Genomic DNA, 25,194 nt, shown 5'->3' with positions numbered 1-25,194 from the left:
TTAGCTGTGGAGGCAGCCAACATATGGAACAGTCTTCAAAGAGAGGTACAGCTGGCCTTTGTTTAGACAAGCAGCAACCATTTTCCTTTCAACAGGCTTTTCAGACTACTGCTTCTTACTCATCTGTTAGATCGTCACTGTTGATGCTTTTAAACACTTCACATTTGTTAAAACTACCAATTTGTACTGTGTTTTATTGTGCCTCTGTAAGCTGCCTTGAAAAATTCATTTAGTTTAAGCAAGTTCAGGCCAAGAGCTTCTAGAGAAACTGCCAAGCATCATAATCATCATCATCTTCTTCTTCTTCTACTACTACTACTACTATTCAAATTCAACAGAGCACTGTTTCAATATGAAACCAGATTAGGAACAGCAATAAAAAGGATTTCATCAGGTGCTGAAAGGTTATTGATTTCAGACCCAGCTGTGCCTACCTGAGGAAAATCCCCTTCAACTGGGCTCACCAACAGCTTGGAATGTGGAGAGTTAAATTAGCTGTAGAAATACAAAGATGGCAGCTGCCTGGATATTTCAATGGGAAATTTTAGGCTACTTGTAAGCAACCCTGGATTTGTATACTGAAAGGTGGGTCTGAAATAGTTGTGACTGAATAAATAAATATCCTTGACTGGTCTGCAACTTTTTTAAAAAAAAAAACCAGTCTTCATTTTCCCTTGATGAGTGAACTGTTGAAATGTACTGAGAATAAGGGCTTCTGCAAACTATCTTAATATTTAAACAAGCTCATGTGGGGAACAGCTAACCTTGAGGTATCCTCATGATGGTCCCAAGCTGTTCAGAGGGAACCCACGGCCTTCCAGATGTTGCTCAACTACAATCCCAGTGGCCCTTGATAACAGGTGGGCTGCTGGGGTCTTGCAACATCTGAAAGGCCATGGGTTAATCACAGCTATCCTAGAGGTAGGGGTGAGGGAGAAATTAATTCCTTTCACGTTGTACATCAGCCTACTTTATTCAGTTCTTGAACCAAAATACAGCTATCCTTCAAAATCTGCACTTCTCCAAATTTTGTGATGCAGTTTTCCAGTGAAAATAATAAACAAATGTTATGCAAAACTGCATACAAAACCCATCTGCTACCGAGCCAGTTTCAAGGTCCTGGATGACTAAGCAAAAGGGTGGGTGCATGGAGGGCAAGTTGTAAGCAACATTGCACAATATTGTTACAGATCGGGGACACAACTGTTGAGCCATTATTCAATTTCCCAGATTTGTGGAGTTTGAGCTAACATGATACCCTTAACTCTGGTCTTAAATAAGTTTCAATAAATAAGGTTTTTTTTTAAAAAAAAATCAATGCATTTACCAGGTTTTGAAAAAAGGAAACACTATTACAGTGCTGGCATCCTCACCATCGCCCAAAGAACCTGACTTTGCCTTCTTGCAAATTGGGAAGATAGATAGATAGATATGCTATGTTATACTTGAGGCAAAAGAGTAACAATAAAATCAAGAAACTGACTTGCTGGTGTAAAGGTCAAGCAAGAAAATTGCCAGAGTTATATGAGACATTTCACTGTAAAATCTTAGCAAATTGATATTGACTGCATGAAGTCTATATAGCAAGCAGAACTCATTTGCTGTACTTCCCTCTGTAATACACAGCTCTTTGTGACACTATTAAAAGGATGACTGTGAAAATGGATGCAGATGATCACCGATGAATGGCAATTCTTAGCTTGCTTCCTGGTAGCTTCATGGGAACTAAGATTGTATAATAACTCTTCACCAATGCTTGGAAAGTTCATTTTAAAAAGAAGCAAGCTCTAGCTCAAGTTAAGCCTGTACCAAAAGAAGCTAGTTCAAGCTAATGTTCATACTCTTACAAACTAGTTCAAGTTCATACAGCTGAACTTTTTTAGCTTATAAAGTTCATTCTTGGTGATAAATAAATGAATCAGTTTTCAGAACATTCCAATAGGGTTGCCATACATCCAAATTTGCCCGGACATTACCTGGATTTCAAAGGCGGAATTGACGTCTGGGGGACATCAACTCAACAACTTTCGGGTTTTCCTAAAAAAAAAAAAAAAAAGCTTAACAATTTGGGTGGTTTCCTTAAAACTGCCTGGTCTTTACTTTTTGAAATATGGCAACCCTACATTATAAGTTGTGTTGAAGTATAGGGTCCAAAGGTAAAACAGGGGCCACACAGAAGTAACGTACAACAGAATGCAATGTAAAGCAGAATGTGCAAGTAATGGAAAACAGAACCTTCTCTCATAATTGATATTTCCATACTAGAATAGGCTTACCCTATTTAATTTATGCCTCCCACAAAGCTATTAAAGCCACAAGGCATCATCTGCTTTGTTCCTGTACTTGTACTTTTGCCTGCAAGCTGCACCTGTTGGAAGAAAGCAAATAATTTTTTTATGAAGATGCAGGATATGCCTCACATTCCTTCCCTCTGCTTGCTTAACAACAGCAGTTCTGGATCTGCCTAGTCAGTCTTAGAATGTTGCTTTCTAACTTTTATAGATGTCCAACTAACTTGACTAGCTTGAAGAGATTAAAATGAGAAGGGAATCCTCATAGTGGTCTTCAAATATCTGAAGGGCTATCACACAAAACAAGGAGCAGTCTTGTTCTGTTGCTCCAGAGGACATCTAGAACCAATGGTTTAACAGATGACAGCTGAACATAAGAAGTTTCCCAACGTTAAGAGCCATTCAGTAATGGAGGGGAGTTGATGGGCTCTCATTTCCTGCAGGTATTTAAGCAGAGGCTAGATTATTATCTGTCAGGGATGCTGTCGTTGCATCCTGGAATGCAGATCGTGCACTGAGCTGTGGACTGGATTATATGAATTCCAAAGTCCTTTCTAACTCTATGGTTCTATGAAAGGTGGAGACTAATCAAAATAAATTAAAACACAATCACCCTACACTTGGAGAGGTAAGGTTTGAATTATATGCACAATACATCAGCATATGGATTTCAGGTGTGCCCAGGCATGATTTAGTTCAGCAAATTTATATCCCACCTTTCAACCAGTTTGCAACTACAGGCAACTCTTCATTTACAAGCGTTCAATATGTGCGCGACTGCACATACATCACGTTGAATCTGAAAGTGACATCACACAAAGGGACGGAATGGGGTAGGACAGGAGCGGAATGGGATGTTTGCAGGCTTTTTCCAATGGTGTTTCAAATATATGCGATTCCTCTTCAATGAGTGGTGCCTTAGAATGTAACCCCCATGTAAATTGGGAGTTGCCTGTATTACAAAGTAGTATAAGAACACATGGATGTGCTCCTGTACATGTTACCCGTCACCCCATTGCTAACCCCTTTCTCCTTACAACTGACCAAACCCCCTCCCTTTACATTTCACCCCCTCCCTCCAAAAATAATAATCTGGGCATAGCCCCCCCCCCATTTACCCACGAGGAAAAGCAGCTCTGAGACTGAAAGAAGCTCAACATTCTTGGTTTAAATAAAGCACAGCGGCATAAAAAGGAATTGTGCTTTGTTTAAAAGTGGAAGCAAAACCTTATAATCTATTTGCGGCCAAACAAGGCGGCTTAATTCACACGGCATGAAACCATGTTTTTTCTATGCCTGAACTACGTCATGTACGAGTAAGCCCTTATAAGCAAGGATTTCAGAAACTTCCTAAGAAATAGATAGTTTTTATGACCCAAAGCTTAACCATAGTAACAAATTATGTTTGTTTCTCCAAGTTAAGAATGAGACTCAGGAAAGTGAGTTTTTAGGAGTTTTATTTCAATTCAGTAATATTTGCTGCTTTAATATATTATATAAACTGTATAAATAATGTTATTTCCAGAGTTCAGCTTTAGTAGTACTAAATGAATCAATCAGTATGCATCAATTCTACAATGCCAAAATTTTACAAAAATGAAGACCTCCTTAGAAAGGGTAGTGGTTTTTATTGCATTAGAAAACACTGTACTATGAAAGATATAAAATCAATTGTAATTAGTGGAGGGTCGTTTTTTTACAATCTTGATGCTGTTTTGTTGTTAGAACACCTAACAATTTGCTCAAAATATTTTAAACTACTTTTGACATGCCTTGATGCAAATATATTACAAGTTCAAAACTGAATGTTCTTGGCTGAAACTAAAAAAAAATACACATTTTACCTGAGAGTCTTGTATATTAAAATTGCCATTGAAGTTCATTCCCAATATTTGCAAGTTGATGTTTTAGCCTTTCAGTGTTTGCACACAACCTGAGGCATCACTGTACAAACTTTCCTAGAGGTAGCTGATTAGGTATTAAACCACCTCCTTTTTTCAATTAGGTATTAGAAACTGAGCATATTTAACAATTCCTATAAAAATGTGAACTGAACATGGAGCTTCAATTCACAGATCATGAGTGGTATTCAAATAAGTTTTATTTAACGTAGACCCGATGAAATTAGCCAACACGACTATGTTAGCTCCATTAATTTCAACAAATCGACAGAGAGTAAAACTAGTTGAATACCACTCAGTAAATTTATTAACCAACAGCAAGAATGCAGTGCAGGCTCTGATGCACTGCTCTACTAGACAGTAATCCAGTCTTCCAGACTCTTTGTTAGTTGGCTTTTGAGAGACAGAGACTTAAGCCAGACTGTCCCTGTCAACCTCAACACTAGCCAGCCCATAGAAAATCCAGTTCCCTACAGATACAATTTAGTGTACAGTATTGACACTTAGCTGTATCTCAAAAGCAATTATGTCAATATAACATCCTTTCAAAACAGAGCTACTTCTTTAAAGTATAAGTTTTACATTATAAGTCTAAACAAATTTGGCACTGCTAACTGATTTGTCAGAAAGGAACAGGGTGGATCAAGAAGGAAGTTGAAGCATATGATTCCTAGGACAGAAGTTATGTGCACTCTTCAACAGTAAGTGCCTTATAAAATGCACACAACACCCAAAATGCTAAAATCCGTCCCTAAATTATCACAATGGAATTGAACATACACAAAAGAAAACAAGTGAACTTATAGAGGAACTTCCACAATGAAGTCAAAAGTCTGTAAGCTGTGTAAATCATAATGCTAATTCGTGACAAGTATTAATGAATACCACTGCAGCTTTGAATGATCTTGAAATCATTCCATGAGGTAGTGTAGTTTTTGTAATACATGCTGGTTATTAAAAGTACTGTTCAGATTATGTATTTGGCCAAATGTTCCCCATGTATGTTCGCATTATATTTTATAAAATGCAACTTTACTTTCCTAGAGGCTAAAGTCAACACTAACTTAACCAATATTTTAGCATGTTAAGAAATAGCAGGTCTACTATGCTAAAATCTTGCAAAGCAGTTATAGAAAGATGATCATATTCCAAACATAGGTATAAAAACAGGTGCCTGTTTTGAGGTAGGAAATGAAGAATTCCATTGGCTTTTGCATTTGTAAACCAGCAAAAATATTTGAGGTTCTGTAGATAAAGCTTCTGTTATTAAGAGCAATTACAGATTTTATATGGATTTTCTGTAATTAATACAATGCAGAGAAGCCTACCATAAAATTCTCTATTTGCTTATTTTTAATAGTTAGAACTATTGAAGAATCAAAGTGATTCTATTTTTATAAGTGAAGAACAAGACAATGAAAACTGAATATAAATTAACTATCCATTTAAGAGAATAGTTTTTAAATACCGTACATCCGAACTGGTCCCACTATTAATAGTAAAAGCTGAAATCCTTCTAGAATACTTGATAATTTTAATTCTCCTTATAACCACTTATCAAATCTCAAGCAAGAAGCACAAATGTTATGTCAAACAGAACCTCAGGTATTGGGGGCAGTATCCAACAATGCCTAAGGACTTTTGCCCAAGGGGTAGAATGGAACTTACTCTCCTGTCCCCTCCAGTCCCCCAAGCAGATTTGGTGGGTGTTTGGGGGAGGAAAGGAAACAAGAGTCCCACTATGTCAGCAGAACCCCACTGTCGCAGCACTGGGTGCCCCCCTTGGAGAGCATGAAAGGACAACACGCCAAGAATGGGAAAAGCCTCTAATGAAGTGACCCACTATTCCCAAAGATGTGTTACCAGATGTATTTATTCATTTGAAACACATCTAGGCTGGACTGTTGAGGGAATTTTTAAGGCGGCAAATTGTTCCAGTTATTTCGATTCATATGGCACTGGCAGCCTAAAGCCTCTAAATTGCACAACAGCTCCTTCACATGTCAGAAGAGAGAAGCCCATAATTACTTTTAGGGTTCACAGAGAATAGTGGATAGTTAAGCATAAGCAGATGCACACTATTCCTCCTAAGCAACCAATCTTTTAACCCTGCTAGTACGAGTGTGACAAAAGTACAGTTTTTCTGTAGTGCATTTATCAAGTCATTCATTGATGAAAACTGGCAAGACCAATACTGTTCTGCACACCTCTTTGGACACAATGTTTTCTCAGATATTATTACAGGAACTTGACAAATTTTTGTGCTTGATCATATCTGTATCACATGCTCCTTTTACATTTTGGTGAGTGGAACTCTAATCATTTGTAGATAATTCTACACACAATGGCGTTGCAGACATAACATCAGTTGGTGCTGGTTGTTCCTTCTCTGGGACCAAAAACGAAAGTGGACAATCAGAGGCAGAATATTTTGCAAGAATCTGTATTTGCTCATGACTCAGTGCTGCTTCCTTGCATACTTGTTGGCAAAGTCCTGTCAGATTCTGCTTTGTCTCAACCAGTGTTGACAAAATTTGATCTTTCTCCTTCAGCAAGTTCTCTTTTTCATTTTGCTACAGAAAAACAAAAGAGTTATACGTTTGGTACTTTGTTCTGAAATGCACTGTACAGCTTTATTTTTTTAAGTCAAAGTTAAATTATACTTCCAAGTGTGTGGATTAGTTTAGAAAAAAGCAATGATGGATGACATTAGATGGCTTGATGTGTACTCATTTGCAAAAAATAAAATGAAATGTAACACAAGTTCAAGAACAGTGTTAAAACAATACTAATAGCTACTCCCATACATGACTACAAGTACTGAGTTCAATGTGGTTCCAAAGGAGGTGGGAATATGATCACAGCTCAAAAGTAAAGCCGGAATGTTACTTATGTGCAGCTTTAATTCAAGTGGTCTAATTCAGCAATCTAATGGGCTATATCTGTGAAAGGGTGATACACTGAACTTTCAATCCATTTAAAGGTAGCAGTGTAGATAACTGGTATCCCTTGGACAAAATGCAGCACGCTGAAGAGTGCTGTTTTGTCTGAAGATACCCATGTCTCTTAATGTTTCCTAGACTCTTGCTCCTTCACTCATGTAAATGATGGAATTTTCTGACATGATTAGTATCAGACCAAATAATCTGCGGACCATTTCACATAAGCAACCGGAAGAAGCACATCTTCACAAACACAACTAAGTAAACTGAGCAAGGAAATCTAATTCTAGCTACTGCATGATTTTATTTTGAAGACTTACAATAACATAGTCTACAAGCTTACAGCCCTATGTGAATGTGTTTGTACCAGAAAGGATGTGTTAGGCATTTTATTAGCAGCCATGTTTATGATAGTCCAACACAGAGCTATTAGGTGGGTGGCAATAATCCAGATTTCCCATTGCAATAGGCTCTACACAGATAGCTACATATACTTAGGGCTGAAGAAACATACACAACAAGTAGTGGTTCAAAATAGTCAATCAACAGTCAAGTTTCAAAACTTGGGTACTAATGTTTCCAGCAGCTTCTCTCTTTAATAGCATAATTGTGTTCTAACAATCAATTGTGTAAATGATATTTATAAAGTAATAGGGTAGCATATCGTTATGATTTTCACTTCTAAGATGTATGAATAAAAATGGGAAGAAATAAAACACTAGTTAGCCAGTGTGGATTAGAAGTGTCTTTTTGTTTCTGATAAAGTGTGTACTCTGGATAAAAGAGCACTTGCTAGAGTAGATGGCATCTTTACTACAAATGACTCAGGGGCTGCTGTTCTAGGCAGAATTACGAATCACCACTGCCTTGTAAAGCAATTTGTTTTGTTGGCATGACACCACATACCAAACACCAGGGTCAAATATACACCTCAGATCCAACACACATTCAGAAACAGAAAGACAGCAGCACTAAGGAGATTTTCAGGACAATTTCCAAAATTCCCTCCATCAAGATACTTGCCACCAGTAAGGTTATTATTATCCCCTACAATACCCTATAGAGATACCAGAAAAAAAATGTAAAAGTTTTTCAAGAAGTAAGAAAAGACTCATCAAATTTACTGGGGAGGCAACAGGATGGGACCTTCTAACCCTTTTAAAAGACACACTTTGACCATCACAGAATTTCCCCCATCACTGATACAATTGCTATTGGTGAGGCAACATGACCTCAACCTCCCTAAAAGAAACACAAATCTCCAGAGCCTGGAAAGAGAGAAAACACACAATCCTCCATACATTGCTACTGTTACGTTCACCATTAAAGCAGCTCCCCAACACTGCTTAGCAATGAAAGATGTAGCAATGAAAACGCAAAAACAGGTGGTGAAGGTGGTTGTGGTATAGCTACTGCTCTGGCTGTAAATGAAGTAGGTGGCTAGCTTGACAGGAGGGAGTCAATGCAGCAGTCTTATTGTGCTCAGCTCCTCCTTGCAGGTTGCCAGCTCATCTCTGGAATGCACAGTTCTGCACTGCCACCTCTGCAGCTTCTCCCTCCAGCTACTTACTGCCCACCAGACACTTTGCTATAGTTGCAGTTCGGGTGGGGGTAGAAAGAGAATGGGAGTCAGAAAGATCTCAAGCTGCTCAACAATACAGCTATCTCTGAAAATTTACAACCATGATAAAAGGAATTTACAGGTATGGCAAAAATGATCCAGGATTCAGTTGAAAATGTAGGTTTAAAAATGCTTTTCACACATACCAGTTTCTCTATTTCACACTCAAGGTTCTGTATGCAGTCTAGCTTTCGTTTACGACAGCGCTGTGCGGCAATTCTATTTTTACTTCGCCTTCTAATATCATGGATGCAGTCCAGCTCTTCTGGCGTCAATTTGTGCATTTTTAGAAATGACTGAAAGTCATTTCTAGAAAGAGAAATTATCTTCTGTGGATTAAATGGCAGCTTTACCTGGAAAGTAAATATCGTTTTAGAAACTTGCACACCCTACTGTGTTTCAAAATGTGGAGACCCATGTCCTAGTGCAATCATTTATGTGAATGGTTACAAGGCCAAAACACAGCAAAAACAATCTCAATACTTGCTTTCTAATTGATTGGTACGTTAATAGCTTAAGAGTATCTAATCACCTTAGGAGTCACATTCAGAAAGAAACACAACCACTTTGCATGCTTATAGTGCTAATATTTAGAGCAGCACATGGAACGGAATGGTATTTTATCTAACTAAATCTGCAATAATGAGGAATTTCTGGCATTTGAAGTAGCAATCCTTAGCAAAAAGTAAGGAACATGAGCATTTAAACATCAAGTTAATTTAAACTTTTTCAGCAGCTCTGAATATTAGCCATTCTGAATACAGTATATGTTAAGTATGAGAGGAACTTAAGAGCAGCAGGGTTTTTCAAAGAAGAAGACCAAACAGCTTGAAAATATTGATGTGGTCAAAACCTAGCTCCACTTTAGAAAGCCATACTGTGCATGATATGCGAACAATTAGAATGTATAGCCAATCTCCGGAATCAGTGGGGCAAGGTGTAGGTGTGGTTTGCTTGTCACCGTTCGGTTTACTAAACTGAATACAGGGGAATTCAATAATCAGTTAAGAGAAAGCATGTGGGAAGAACCAAAATGCTGTTCTAAGTAGAACCCAGGTTAGTCCAGTCTGTGATTGGGAGGGTGATGATAAGAGATTGAGCACATTATATTAAGAGCATGCCTGTGCAGAAGAGGAGCTGTGCCTAGACACCTTTAGAGAAAGTGTACATGCACATGCAAGACTACTGGGCAGCCCGGAAGCCAAAAAGTTCAATGGTTCACATCCACCTGTGCAGACATTGTTAGTAAGGCAGCCACTGCACAAAACAAAATGACACATATTTATATCCAGAGCAAGTGTGACCTGTGCATGATCCCAAATTTTGAAAGGGGAGTCTCTTGAAAGACCACCATGCAATCTGGTTGGGAACACGATCACAAATGCTATTTTGTGTGGCTTGTGGAAAGAAATTTACATTAGCTGCAATAAAATATCTAATTGTTCAACAAAAATATTTCAATGGAGGACAGAAATTATTTAAAACTGACATTTTCATACCAGAATCCAGTATCAATTGTACTGTGTTCCAGTGCTTAGGCAATGACAATTCCATTCTGGTGATTATTATCTTGGAACTGGTTATGGGGAAGTACCTTTAGTACGCATGATGGAAAACGAAGTCTAAAAATAAAAGTATTTCTTCAATCCCACAACAACCGTTTCATCTTTCAAAACTTAATATACTTCTTAAGGCAGGTGTTGCAAGTGCAAAGTCAGCACAATTACACAACCCATTTCAACAGAATTTACTTCCAAAACAAATTCATTTATGATTGCAAACAAAAGCTGTCATTCTACGTTTCCAAGCACAATTCCGAGTACGTTTCCGAGCACAATTCAAAGTGTTGGTGCTGACCTTTAAAGCCCTAAATAGCCTCGGTACAGTATACCTGAAGGAGCGTCTCCACCCCCATCGTTCTGCCCTGACACTGAGGTCCGAGGGCCTTTTGGCAGTTCCCTCACTGTGAGAAATGAGGTTAGAGGGAACCAGGCGGAGGGCCTTCTCGGTGGTAGCGCCCGCCCTGTGGAACGCCCTCCCATCAGATGTCAAAGAGAAAAACAACTACCAGACTTTTAGAAGACATCTGAAGGCAGCCCTGTTTAGGGAAGCTTTTAATGTTTAACAGACCATTGTATTTTAATATTTGTTGGAAGCTGCCCAGTTACTGGGGAAACCCAGTCACATAGGCAGGGTATAAATAATAAATTATTATTATTCTATAAAACGTTTGTTTGTTTTAAAGTGAGGAGGAAACTCTTAAGCTTTCTTTTAAACTTTCCAGTAACAAAGTGAAAGAGCTCTCTGAATTATGAAATGCAACTTTTAAGACAGAAAAGGGGATACTTTGTACATTCTCACCTCACATTCCTGTTCTCTGGCAGAACAGGATTCACTATCTCCTTCTGTATCTGTTTCGGATTCTTCTTCCAAGTTTATCACACAGGTGTAAGGGCACTGATCCGATTGCTGTTCTGGAACACAGTCTCCACTATTATTATCAGTGCTGTTTTCAGTTCCAAGATTACTGATGAAGGGGCAAGTGACAGAGCTCAAAGTTGTAAAAGTTCTTTGAGGGCCATGCTCTGGGCTGTCACTGATCCTGATACCTAACCATGGGCATTCAGTTTTCTTTTCGGAACAGACCTGCTCTGTAAAGTCTTTCGATGACGCAGGAGACAAGCTGACTTGACATGCTGGATCTGTGCTGTAAACATCACTCCAAAATCCTTTTGCTAGCTGTTCTGCTATCTCTCTCTCCACACTGCTGCGATTGCTAGGCGAACTGCTGTTCACATTTTCTCTGTCACACAAATGAGATTTCAAAGATGGGCCCTCAACGTTTTCATTCACTGATTTGCAACTTCCAGCTCCAGAAACAATGCCATTTTTATCAGCTACCTCTGTATTGCTCTGAATACCACTCAAAGTCAAATTACAACATTGATCATATGCATTTAAGAAAGAGGCAGAATAAAGTCCATGAGTGGCAACAGAAAAATTGTGGGGGGCAAAAGCAGAATCCATCTTCTCCACAGAACATTCAATACTTTGGAACAGCGGGGTTGTATCTTTTATGAACTCTTCTTTCCCATCTTCTTCCATCTCTACCTGAGCATCTTCACATTTTGCGACTGGCTGCACAGCTGCACAGTCAAGAGATTTCTTTATAGCACCAGTAGTATTTGATTCAATCTGATGAACGGATGCAATCTCTTTAATACTGGAGTTGGACTCCGCAATGGCGACTTTATCATTTCCTAAAGCTTTTTGGAACTTCCTGTATTTGGGATATAGGGACTCTAAACCAAAGACATGACCCCTTTCTGATACAGACTCACAGGTCTGACTGGCATTATCTTGCAGAAGAGACATTTCCAAATTTTGTTCATTTTTGCAGGCATTCAACTGAGGATTTTGAATGCATTCATTTTGTAAAACGTCATCCACACCGTCTATTTCTAGAGCCCCATCGCCAGCACCTATTTTACGGAGCTTTTTCTGACAGAGCTGTTTACAACATTTTTGGGGGAGGTATTCCCGCCGGCCTGATTTATGGTCCAGGAATTTGAATTTAAGAAACTGAAAGCAAGATTCCTCAATGTCATGTACTCCCAAAAACTCTGCACACTTGCAGACTTCAGCCACATTGTCTTTATCTAAAATAAGTTTGGAAGTGTATGCAAATTGAAGCAAAGGTTCGAATCCATTTAGTGTTACCTGTTGCAGGGAAGAGGAGCAAAAAGATGCACGTTAAATTTCTATCCTGCAAAAGACAAAAATGACACTTGCATGAAAATTAACCCTTCCTGTTTAGCAATGTGAACCATTAACAAGTTATGATTAAAACTGCTTCTAAATAACCACACTTATTTTTGGCTTGCTTACTCACAAACAGTCTCATTGCTAGACAAACAAATGCTACAATGTGCACTAGAAAATATAAGAGAATCAATCAAAACTTTCAATAAAAGAACAAATGCATATTTGGCAGGAAACTTTGACTATACAGAATTTTATTACAAATAACGTTTTGTAGAACTGCTACAAATTCTATATAGGTACATTTGCTTTATGGTGGCTCAACATCTAAAGTTATTTGCGGCTACAAAGGAATAGTAATCAGATTGCATTTTATTTTTCACTTTTTACACCTTTTTATCAAAGTATTTTCACTCTTGAAGCACCTCAGCACAACCTGTCCTGAAAATTCATTTTTATACATAGGCCAATCCAACTTATTCTATGCAATGTTATACTAAAATGCTTCTGAAAGAGCAATGCATCTTGTAACTGCAGCCAAACACATAGGCATTTTATGCATGCACATGCAAAGAAAAGACTAAAGCAGGTAAGAAGAGAGTGAAGAATGAAGTAATGAAACAGTTGAAGGATTGGAAGCTGAAGACTAGAAGTCTAAGCATGCAAAACTGGTAACCTGGAACACACATATATTACATAGAAATTTCATTGGGTTTTGTGAAAATATCAATACATTATGTGGAATGCAAACATGGTGGTAAAGTTGCAGTATAAATGAAAGAAACATGCTCAAATGGGCTGAAATAAGGAACTCATTCTACATGCAGCCATTGCTGCTCTAAGATCTGAGGGGAAAAGAATGGAGGTCTGTGATGGCCATGTACCACTATGTTTCAGTGCCCGTTAGGAGTAGGTATTTAGTACTCACATTCTTTGGAAACTAACTGAATAACAAAAGTGGGACTATGGAGAGTTTGTGTGTGCGTGTGTGTGTGTATTTTCTACTTTGGAGTCAATGCCAACACAGCATATTTCCTCCATGAAAGGATACCTTGGAATTGTTCTACCAAAATGCAAAACTGATATTAAAAACATGCAAAATTTAATAATAGTTATTGAAAAGCAGGTGGATAATCTATTTTTGTTTCACACATCTTTCCTGCAAAAAGGATATGGATCTTGAAGTATATTTCACCAGCAATATGTATCTTGAGACGAAGCCCTAAATTAATTCAATGCATTCTGTTAATATTTTAAAGTAAATTCATTTGGAATATAATGGATTTGTAAAAGCACAGATATTGATCCCTATGATGTTGATCCCTATAGTAGTTTTTCCTGGTGCTATTACTAAGCTATCTGTGCTGTATGAAGGATGTTTTTTATTACAGAAAAGCATGGACAGACAATTTCTAGGAGTTGGTGATGCCACAGCAATGACTTACAGGGTACCACAAGCATTGTGACACTGGTGGCTTGACTGAAGCACACCCACTACTTTGCCTGGATTATACTTCTTGGAGAGAATAGTGGCTAAAGTGTACAAGAACACATAATCAAAAACTCGTACAGTGGTATCTCTGGTTATGAACTTAATTCAATCTGGAGGCCCGTTCTTAACCTGAGGTACCACTTTAGCTAATGGGGCCTCCTGCTGCCGCCGCACAAATTCCGTTCTCATCCTGGGGCAAAATTCTTAACCCAAGGTACTACTTCCAGGTTAGCAGAGTCTGTAATCCGAAGTGTTTGTAACCCGAGGTACCACTGTATTAGTTTTTAGGTTCCTAGAGTATTCAAAAAAGAAGTTAGTTGTAGAACAGGACACTACACCAGGATGCAATGCACTTAAGACTGTTCAAGACACAAGCAAATGATGGCTTACCATCTATTACATTTGTTGTAGGAATTCTGTATACTCCCCCCCCCCCTTTATGGAAAGAGAAAAGTTTACATTGAGGAGCTACAGAAATGGAAATTCAAGTGGAAGAAAATAGAGGAAGTGCATGTAGAAGGACTGCATAGCAAGAGAAGTTCGTTTTGTCAGTTTCAGAATGAATGTAATTGTGGTTATTCTAGAGAACTGTTTACATGGTTGTTTGGGAAACATGAAGGTTTCAGTTTAGCTCTTCCTTATAAACTCAGAACCTTTGAGAATCAGTGAGCCTGTATTTGTATCTTTAGTAGGAAAAGAAACTGATACATCGGTTTTCTCACAATATTGACAAACACCCCTGAAATCAAGAGTGGCTGATGCAATTATCTGCAGATTAGCACTTGATAAAAACTGAAGGGGATAATCTAGTTAACTGTGAGCATGAACATATGCACATGAAGCTCTTTGCGTCCTCCAAACTTCTCTGCATGTGGAGGAAGAAATTAGTGAGGGGGAAAATGTGGCAGGAGATTGGATCATCCTCTATTTTATCTCATACAGGTCACAAAGTATTCATAGACTTTATAATCTTGGAATAATTTAAACAAGCACCAGATTAAAACGTATCTGTTCTCCCAGGCATTTGACAGAATGTGACACGTTGGTTAGTAGTCTGTCTGCTTGCAAGTTAGTGTACTGTTTTATTGAAATGTATCTTATAGTGTATTTTGTGTTTTTATCCTGCATTTTTATGATGTGAACCACCCTGAGATATACAGATGGAGACCAGTATACAAAATTAATTAATTAATTAACTGTAATAATGATGATGTTCTTCATATCATTGCTTTTTGGCAATGTTTTCTGCCCTCCCATAAAATCGTTCTATGGCTGCCTGACATACTCAGTAATTCTAAACATCACTTGTATGCTTTCACTAATAGTAATATCTATACCACCTTGAGCAGGAACAACATTTTTAACATGTGGGTAGATAGAATAGCATACATAGGAAGTGACCTAGCAGCAGCAGTAGCACTTACCTCTTCAGGTAAAATAATAAGATCAGGTTCCAACTGACCCGCAATTCTTGAATGGAAGTAATTGCTGCAGGCTGCAAGCACAGAGCGATGGGCCCGAAATCGCTGATCTTCCACTAAGATGGTAACATCACAAAAAAGGTCTTGCTTTCTCTGTTCGTCAAGACTAAGCAGAACATTGGCACTGTGTACTGAAGATTCATATGCAAAAACCACACTGTTCCTTTCACTTAAAGACATTCTGTATCACGTCTGTGGATGATGATCTCAGAGGGAACATGCTTCTATTCTTCACACCTGAGATAAAGGAAAACCTTTTTTTACCAGAATGCTCAATAATACAAAACACCATAAAGTTAAAGGAATATAAACCAAGAAAACACATTGCAGAAGATACTGTCACAACTAAACAAAACTGTCAATTATTTTATAACCTGTATATGTGGTCTAATCAGGTGAACAGCATAAAATTTGTTGTTGTTTAGTCGTTTAGTTGTGTCCAACTCTTCGTGACCCCATGGACCAGAGCACGCCAGGCACTCCTGTCTTCCACTGCCTCACGCAAGCATAAAATTAGTTTTAAATTTATTTTCACTTTTCACAATTTTATTGTTTAGTTTTATGTTTTCGTTTTGTTGTAAACCAGTGTGATATATGATGAAACAGTAAATAAATAGTAGCAGTAGTATTACTATTATTTTAAATCCAACTGAAAGGCCTTCGCCAGGATGCCTGCCTGGCTCGCTGCTTACTATCATTTTCCTCTAAAAAGTTAGGATAGTTTCGATTACCCAGTGTGTTGATTTGTGGTCTGAGGCAAAGATGTATCACTATTCAAGTACATGTATGCTGTATATCTGTTCTATTCTGTTGTTTCAATGCTTTTATTTATTTTTGTTGTGACCAACAGCTGACACATATATGGTGGTAATAGTAGTAGTAGTTCTATTTTAAATGTTAAGATCAAGTTGAGTGTTGTTGGGTTTTTTTTTAATCACCACACACATAAAAGCCGAACACAAAACCACAACCATCTAAGGTAGTTGTAATTGTGTACAAAGCTAACAATGTACATGGGAAATTTGCTACATAGACCGAAGAAAGGAAGCTTCAAACCACTGAAGATGTAGATAAAAGTTCATCTACCCACACTCTAAGCATAACTTTCATTTGGTATATAACAGAAGTTGCATAAATTTAATGCAAAAATGCTTCTAATTACTAGCTCCCTTCAATTTTCTGTTTAATGAAAATGTTAATTTAAAAAGTATCACAACATAACACTTTTCAGCCCATGTTTTCTTTGACAGAAGATTATTTCACCAACTCTGCCTGATAACTGGAGACAGATGGCTGAAACTCACTCAAAACTAGCTGCATATCTTTCTAACTGCAGGACTATGTTACTGTAAAATGTTCTACATAGGATTCATAAACTTCATCTGGTGCAAAATATAGCAGCTAATCTCTTGACAGACTTGGGTTAGCAACAGCATCGTACACCAGTGCTTTAGCATCTATGATGGCTTCAGGTTTATGGACACTGGATAAAGTTTGTAAGTTTGTAATCCAAGCTGTTTACCAACTACCTAATAAATGTATTGACCAACTTTAACTCTTGAATCATTTTAAGGCCAAGCCATTCCCTCCGCTGCCCTCCAATGGAGGGCAATATTAATTTCAGTTTTTTTAAGCATAATTATGAAAAAGAGTAAGCTATTTCTTATCACCTGTTTCCATCAAAATGTGCTCAGTTTACAAGACTGCATAAAGGGTGGGGGCAGAACTTCACATCGAAGGAGTCATACCTGAATTTTTTGTCAAGCTGAGTCATTTCTTCTTTGTGTATCTCTCTAGCTAAATACATTCTGCTTATGCAGGGTAAATTGTGCAACCGCACTGCCTGAGCGAGTCTGTACAAATGTAACTTGAACTTTAACAAACAGGTCTGTTGAGGAAGCAAACAGAATGAACGCTCTTTTAAATTTATGGGCTACAATATTAGAAATGGTGCTGGGTGGAGGGATCATTGCAAACTTAGAAGAACAGTCAGTGTCAGCTTCGGGAACACTTCCACCTTCATATCCTAATGAAATTCCACATGTCAAATTTAAAAAACTAACACCACATCTTTAGTAGTCACACATGCACCAAATTTCAAGAAAAAAAGGTACATTAAAAGGTACACATCTCAGCAGCCACAAGGAGACACTGAATCGGCAATAAAAGTTAAGTGGGTACACAAATTCAGTAAGTGGGAGCAGATCATTACAGCTTCTAGTTTTCCATTCCAGCACAAATTAGTGCTTTCAATGAATATGTCCCCAAGACATGCTGTTCCAGAACAGAAGCATTGTTGTTCTTTCACATATACTACACACATACAAGTCTAGTCCTCCATGCAGGACATGGGGAACAGTATTTACCCTTAGGAAAGACATATTCTGGTTGCCAGGATATCCCACAATTGCCACATCCATGTTCGGAAAACATCTCATATCTGCCTTTGCTAAAAACCCGAATTATAAGGTGTGCTACATTGTATCTGTGTTTTGAACCTGCTCTATTCTAAGTCACAGGAGATTGTAAACATATGTAAAACAAACCAGAAGGCTATGATGAAAAGTCCCTTAGTAAGACATCCCCATGGTAGTGCTTAGGACTGAATTGGGATCAAAAGGTAGGATAAATATGAAAAAATGGAAGTGTTAGTTTGTAAACTTAAACCTTTATAAATATGCTGTTACTTCCCTGTACCATTGGGGAAAGTTTTTTAAAACTAAAATAAAATTAGTAAAAATCTTCCTAATTTTTGGGAAAGTATCTTGGACTACAATATCATGTATTCAACCATGATGTATGGAAAAGATTTAAATTTCAGAACAAGGAAAGAATTAGTTTATAATGTTGTAACTTTCAGAATCAAGCTATCACTAAACCACAGGTCTATATTGAGTCCAAGCCTTGAACAGAAAATCTGCATTGACTCAAGCAAAGACTTCCATTTCAAAACTGGGTAAGATACATAGGTTTTTTCACAAAGACACTGCACAACTTTCATTAGTTAGTGTCTAGGAAGAAGAATACTGTAGTGCCTTAAGTTGCAACACAAAGGTTTCTACCATGCAATATTGCTGTCCAATGTAAAATAAGATTATTGCAATGTTAACTAACAGAATAAATAAAGGCAACTGTATAATATTCAAAGAAGAAAAGTGTACAGATTTAATATAGATGCATCTGACAAGCCAACCTAAAAATATTTTCTTTTGTTGACAACACACTTCCCAACTGATGTAAAATATGGGGGGATAAAAGCTGTCCACTTAGGACATTTACATAGGCAAGTAGCAGTAGCTATTAAATGACAGTTGGCTATCTAACCCCACCCCAACCACCTCCTCGTTTATGGAGGAAGAGATATGCTTTGAATGAGTGCCTGCAATAGTTAAGAGCTGCTGATTCATTATGTTATGCTGACATGGCATGAAACAGCATTTTACTGAAAAAGTTACTGCCTCACTTGAGCACCCTTACTTTAAAGTGACCAGAATTTATATATATATATATATATATATTAAAATATTCAATTTATAAGCATTTGGTTGTTATGGTGAGCCATTGCAAGCATTTTAACAACTGTTATGGGGGGGGGGGAACCACACTATATGATTAAAAACATATTCTAGATTTTGGCGTGTTGAAATGATTAATGCATATAAATTGGGGAAAACGGTTGGACTAGGGCCAGGAAGAACCAATTTAAAAAAAAAAAACCACTCAGCCTGAAATCCTGCTAGATGAGCTTGAGCCAGTCATTATCTTTCAGTCTAATTTAGGATTGCTGTGAGAATAAAATGATGAATCACTTTATATTTCCCTGAGCTCCTTGGAGGATATTAGTGTAATGAATATACACAGGAGATATATGTTAACATGAAAAAACCGAATGTTTATTTATGTGGTGAACCAATGTTAAAAGAAATAGGCACCTTAACGTATCTGAGTCCATAACAGATCACACTTGGAAGAAATTTGTATCATTAGGTACGGTGACAAATTATGTGGTCAGACTGTCAAGCTAGGAGAGATTTAAATATCTGCAAAAGCCATGAAGATCACTGGGTGAACTTGGTCTAGTCACCCCCTTATTATCAAACTAGTCTCCCTGTGAGAATGGAATTTGGGATGGGAGAACCATGTATACTACCGGTACTTTGAGCTCTTTGAGGGCAATAATAACAAATAACATCATTTGGATTATTGTTCTGTGTAAGTGCTCTTAAACATGCAGTTCATCTGACCAAAAATCAGGAAGAACTTCCTGGCAATAAGAGCTGTTTGACAGTGGAACAGACTCCCTTGGAAAGTGATGCAATTCTTCTCCATTGGAAGCCTTAAGAGAGTTGGATTTTTGTCCAGTATTTTTAGCTGTCCAGGATTTTTGGGGGGGGTCCCTTCCAATTCTACAGTTCTGTGAGTCTATGATTAATGTCTGCAACAGCAGCTCTTTGCCTGTTGAGTGAACATGACCAGGAGACAAGAGATGTTCAGTGGGCAGTGGGAAAAGATGGTGGCCATTTCAGAGAGGAAAACAAAAGAGAAGGTATTGAAGGACAAAAGAATGGGAGGAAAAATATTTATACTTGGCTACAGGAAAGCTGAGCTATGGAACTTCTCTCCACAAGGAAAATGTTGCGGCAAAGAATCAATAGAAAGTGAGGTCAGTGTAACTGCTAACTGATAATTTTCAGCTTTCACAAGGAAGCCCTGGGAGATAAAAAGTTTATGAGCCCCAGAGCTAGATAGTGGGATATGTATCAATAATCATCATGCCCGAAATTAGGAGAAGAAAACCAATGTGTTGTCGCCCACTCCCCGAAAGCGCCATATTTAACCCTTCTGTTGGTTAAATATCACCCACAGAGCTGTCAAATATGATGCTTGGATAGAACTGCATTGCTTCTGGAAGTGAAAGAATTAAAAGCATTTTCTCCTTACATTAAAATGTTCCTAAAAGTCAGCCCCATGGAAAAAAAAATACAATGAGAAGGGTTTATTTGTTTATTTTATTTTATTTTATTTATATCCTGCCCTTCCTCTCAAAGAAACCTAGGGTATACATATGTCTACTTATCAGAGAGACCCACATAAATTGGAAATTTGGGGTCATCATAGCTTTCCAATAACTGTTTCAATAATAGGTATAGAAATCACGCTGTGTGTTACAATTTTTTAAAGTCAAAGCGTCATACAATATGAGGGAGTGCACATATAAACTGATTTTAGAGAGTTCAACTTATATTTAGTTGAAGCCTTACCATATAACCTCATTCAGGATGTAAAAAATACAAAGGTATTTTTACGCAAAGCAGTTATAATAGTAATTAGTGAAAATGTGACCATTCCCACAAGTCTTAACTGCAACAAATGACTCCAGGGCTTTTCAAATTAGCATGCAAATTAGTATTATCCTAAAACCTCTTAATCTGAAGTGTTTGAAACCTTATCCTAAAACCTCTTAATTCAAAGTGCTTGAAACTGTGTCACCACAAATTATATCATCCCTAAACCTCATCACACTTTTGAGTTATCAGTCAGTAGACTACTGTCAAACAGTAGGAAACAACTCAGTTTGCTTTTGAGTAAGCATGCACAACTTAGAGCTGCAAGGTTTTTCTGGACTTTCTGAACTTCCCATGTGCTCCCCACACTGGAATCTGATTGAACGAGTGAAGATTATTATGCAGAGTTGCTTATACTGGTCCAACACTGTAATTAGGGGTGGGGGGAGAGATCAGTTCTTCCTTCCCAAATCAAATTGGAATCATGGAGTAGGAAATGCAAATCTAATGCCGATTCGTGGCAGTCCTTTAATGAGTGCATAGAATCCAACCAGATATTGGCTGGTGAGGAAGAAAGGCTCCAAGTACTTCAGAATCCAATCCATACCTGAAACTTTGAACTCTCCACTTTCAGGTGCTCCACGCCCTCAAGTACAACCCAACTCATCCTTTGAGAATTGCTCTCCTAATAGCCCAATCCTGAGTATATTTTAAACAAAAAGTAAGCTCCATAATGTTCAGTGGGGCTTATTCCCATCTCACCCTATTCCAACAATGTACACTATTGCAGACGAAGCACACTTACATTCAAGGATACACAAATTTATATCCACCTCCAACTCTGTCCTTCATCCAAATGAAAAGCATGGGGTTTTACATATTTCCTACTAAGCTTGAAAGGTACTCCAGTCACCTCCCAAGTGAAGTGTGACTGTGGGAATTATGTCCCCAAGGTCTTTCCAGCTCCAAGGCAGAAGGGGTAGGTTTCTCCCTGTCCTGAGAAGCCTCAGAGATGCTCCAACATCTTAGCAACATTTCAGCGATTTCAGAGCCCTTCCAAAACTCAGGGTAACATCAGGGAGAACATATGTCCTCATTGAGAATTCAGAAGGGCAGGAACCCTTGTCAGAATGAAAGAGGTCTCATTAGTGGCAAGATGCTTAGGTTCAAATGAAATCAATAGACTTACAATGCAGGTGTTTATGATTAAGCATTATTATTTATTGGAAGAAGATACCTTATATGGGCCAAGTTGGGAGATCTAGGCTTTAAACTACTTGGTTCATTTACTATATTACTAGACAATTTTCCATGAAGTTCAAAGAGATAGACAATAATAATGAAATCACAAATACATTTAAAAAATCGAAATAAAACAGTCTGTCCATGATAAAACAGTAGCCAAGACCACTCTGTGCAGAATTTGGAGCTGAAGGTGATGAACAAAAAAAAGTTAATTTTTGCCTTCAGAAGCTCACTAAATACAGGTTTAGGCAGGCCTCAAAGAGGTTTCCCTATCTGTTATATTTTCTGTTGTTTTATGGGATTTGAAATGAACACTTTATATGTGTTTCTAAATCTTGTAACAGAACAAGCGTAGCCAACATGCATTCAGAGGCACAAATTCAAACGGGGGGGGGGGGAATGATATGGAACGTAGTTGGGCTTGTTTATCTATTGTGGTACAGCCAGACGCTTATGCCATGCTGCCAAGAAAAATAAAGACAACAGGAGGAGGAAAGAGAGCACAGCTTATTGTTTACCTTACCTTGGCAGTTTTCCATGAGCCAAGAGATCTTTTGGAAAACACAATTAAGCTGTTTGTTTAATTCAGGTAATACATAAGTGGTGTAATGTATCTGTGACATACCTTGCTGAAGTGCAAGCAAGGGGACATATTAAGATCTCATTCAAGTACTGTACGGGCCTTTTAATCTACTATGTTTACCTGTCAGGTGCAGCTGCTAAATCCAATGGGTTTCTCCCCCATTACAAGTAGACATGTTTGGCTACTTTCTTTATAATTTGAAGCATTCCACTTCACAATACTAACTCAACTGCTTGACATCACATTTATCAATGTCCCTAAGAGGAACACTCAATGTTTCAAACTAACCTCATGATCCTGTCCACAGAAGATATGGGATCAGCTGATCCTGCACATGTTTACTTGGACAGTTTCTACAATGACTTATCATTAAGGGTATGCTCACATTAGCAGCTTAAACTCAGTGAAATAATTTCTCCCTGCTGTGTTTCAAGCCACATGTGCATAGTGTTGCTCACACCACAGAGAGGGGGTAAGGATGTCTTCAAATGTCATGCATGACCTTTTTGGCTTCCAGGCCCTTGCAACTCACCCCCCAAAAACTCATGTTTCATGAAGCTGTCATCTGCACATGTGCGCTCATCCGTGCATGTGTGATGGTTGTCTTAAATGTTCACATTACCACTTATCCCTTGCAACTCTCCAATTCTTTGATTCTATTATTCTATTCCAACCCAGTTGGATTTTTGCCAGTTTGAAGAAAAACTCATCAGAGCAGTGTTTCTCAAGAAAATAATGGATCAATGTAGATACTGCTTCAAAAATTGGCAGTGGGAGAACACTGCACACTGGATTCAGAGCAAGCGATAATGTGAACATACCTTAAGTGTGTTTAGGGTGGCATCCTTCAAGCTGCATTTTAAGCATGTTCACTCAATGCTGCCAGTGGTTTGGATTGCTTTTATTTTCTATTTGTAATTATTTGTTTGCTGCATGCACTTTTAAAAAGTTTTGGCTTTAAAAACTACTGTTCACCACCCACAGAATTCTAAAATCGCTATTAGGCCAATCACAATGCCACAAAACACAGGCAAAACATTTCAGGTCTGATAGTAAACCAAGCGTGGCTGGCAGGAAAGCCATGCGAGTGCATCGGGCACAAAGTCTTGAGATGGAATGTAGCAAGAGAAAGCAGGCGTTCAAACGAAGCTGTCAGGTAGGCTTAAAAGGTTGCATTCCGTAGGCCCAGGCAACGGGAGTTATTCCGACGTTATACAAACGGAACACATAAGAAAAACACGTCCAACAAAGCCCAAACGAACCTTATTCTTAGAGTGTTTAGCTTTAGACTGCAGAAGCCTGCGATGGTTCGTCCACAGCAAACGAACCCAGCTCCTTGTGACTCATTCTGTGGCCAGCGGGTCTTGTTGTCAGTCCGGCTCACAGGAGAAAAGGCACACGACACGGACCCCCCACCCACCCACAGTTCCGGCAACCGGACTCTATAATCACAAGGTCGAAGGAGCAGGAGGGATGGGTCTCTGCCTCGAAGAGCTTACACGGGGTGCGGGGGGACACACACTGGCGGAGCCACTTAGACCCGCGAGGCATCCAGAGCCCGGCGAAGGCGCTTCTATGCCTGTGGCCCGGACACCGCCGCCTCCACGACTCCGCCATCCGCCCCTCACTTCTCAGCCTCGGCTCGAAAGGGCAGCCGAGCCTCGTCCTCGCCCTGCTCCCCCCCCCCTCCAATTTCGGACGCGGAGGAAAACATGCAGACTCTGGGGAAGCCTCTCGCTTGTTCTGCGCCTGCGCTCTCGCCCTCCCTGCTGCGCTGTCCCCGCAACCCGCCGCGCGCCGCCCACGAGCCCCGCTCCGCCCGCGCGAGGGTTTCTCCCTCCACCTCCGCCCCAGCGCCGCCGGCCATCTTACTCACCCGCCTCAGCCGCAGCTCCCTCAAGCGAGCCTGAGCCACTTCGACCCCCTGCCTCGGGGCCAGCTCCGCCGCGGCTTCTCCAGGCGCTGCGCTGCCCGACCACAGTCAGGTGACAACATCACAGCCGCCTCCACGAGCTCTTCACCGATTGGGCGCTGGTGCCAGCTGACGCTCGCCCTCTTCCCTCGGCTCCCTCCTCCGAGCCCCGCCTCAGTGTCCCCGCCTACTCCCTCAGCTGCGCACGCGCTCCTTCTTGTGAAGGCGTCCGTTCCGAGCGAGGCCTTCTCCGCCCCGCTGAATGCGAGGGAGCGGAAGTCGGTCCCTCTCTGCCTGCGCTCGTGTGGGAAGAAAGGCCGCCTCGAAGCATTTCGCCGCCTGAGGCGGAGCTGCAAATGTTGCCTTCCATAGTAGTACCCAAGGCCGGTCGAGTTAGTTCGGCACCCGAGGCGGGAAAATGCCGCGGATGTTTCTTCCCCCGTTCCTGGCGCCTAATAAACACAGTATTTTAAAGTAAATAGCTAACAAATTGCTGCCCTTAATAGAGCTACAATTCCCAGCACCCTTAAACTATGGTGCCCATAATTCTTTGGGGAAAGCTATTATTGTTAAAGTGACAAGAGTACAGTGCCGTACTTTGAATTCCTCAGCTGATGGGTAGCAGAAGCAGCTCAGTCTTTGTACGTGCAAGAGCACCATCCAATATGCGATAAAATAA

General features: G+C 39.3%; 1 protein-coding gene across 1 annotated transcript; it reads right to left on the bottom strand.

Moving 5' to 3' along the window:
* Positions 1-3,731: 3,731 nt before the first annotated feature.
* Positions 3,732-24,669, bottom strand: BACH1 (BTB domain and CNC homolog 1). The gene is made up of 5 exons (XM_033146898.1): positions 24,490-24,669; positions 15,434-15,728; positions 11,117-12,475; positions 8,902-9,108; positions 3,732-6,765 (listed from the first exon to the last, which is right to left on the bottom strand). Exons 2-5 carry the CDS (start codon positions 15,668-15,670, stop codon positions 6,508-6,510), a joined length of 2,061 nt encoding a protein of 686 aa, XP_033002789.1. The 5' UTR covers positions 15,671-15,728; positions 24,490-24,669; the 3' UTR covers positions 3,732-6,507.
* Positions 24,670-25,194: the final 525 nt, after the last annotated feature.

Source organism: Lacerta agilis, chromosome 4 (genome assembly GCF_009819535.1).
Source record: "Lacerta agilis isolate rLacAgi1 chromosome 4, rLacAgi1.pri, whole genome shotgun sequence".
NCBI lineage: Eukaryota > Metazoa > Chordata > Lepidosauria > Squamata > Lacertidae > Lacerta > Lacerta agilis.
The sequence above is the reverse complement of the archived record's forward strand: the minus strand, read 5'-3'. Positions and strand labels throughout refer to the sequence as shown.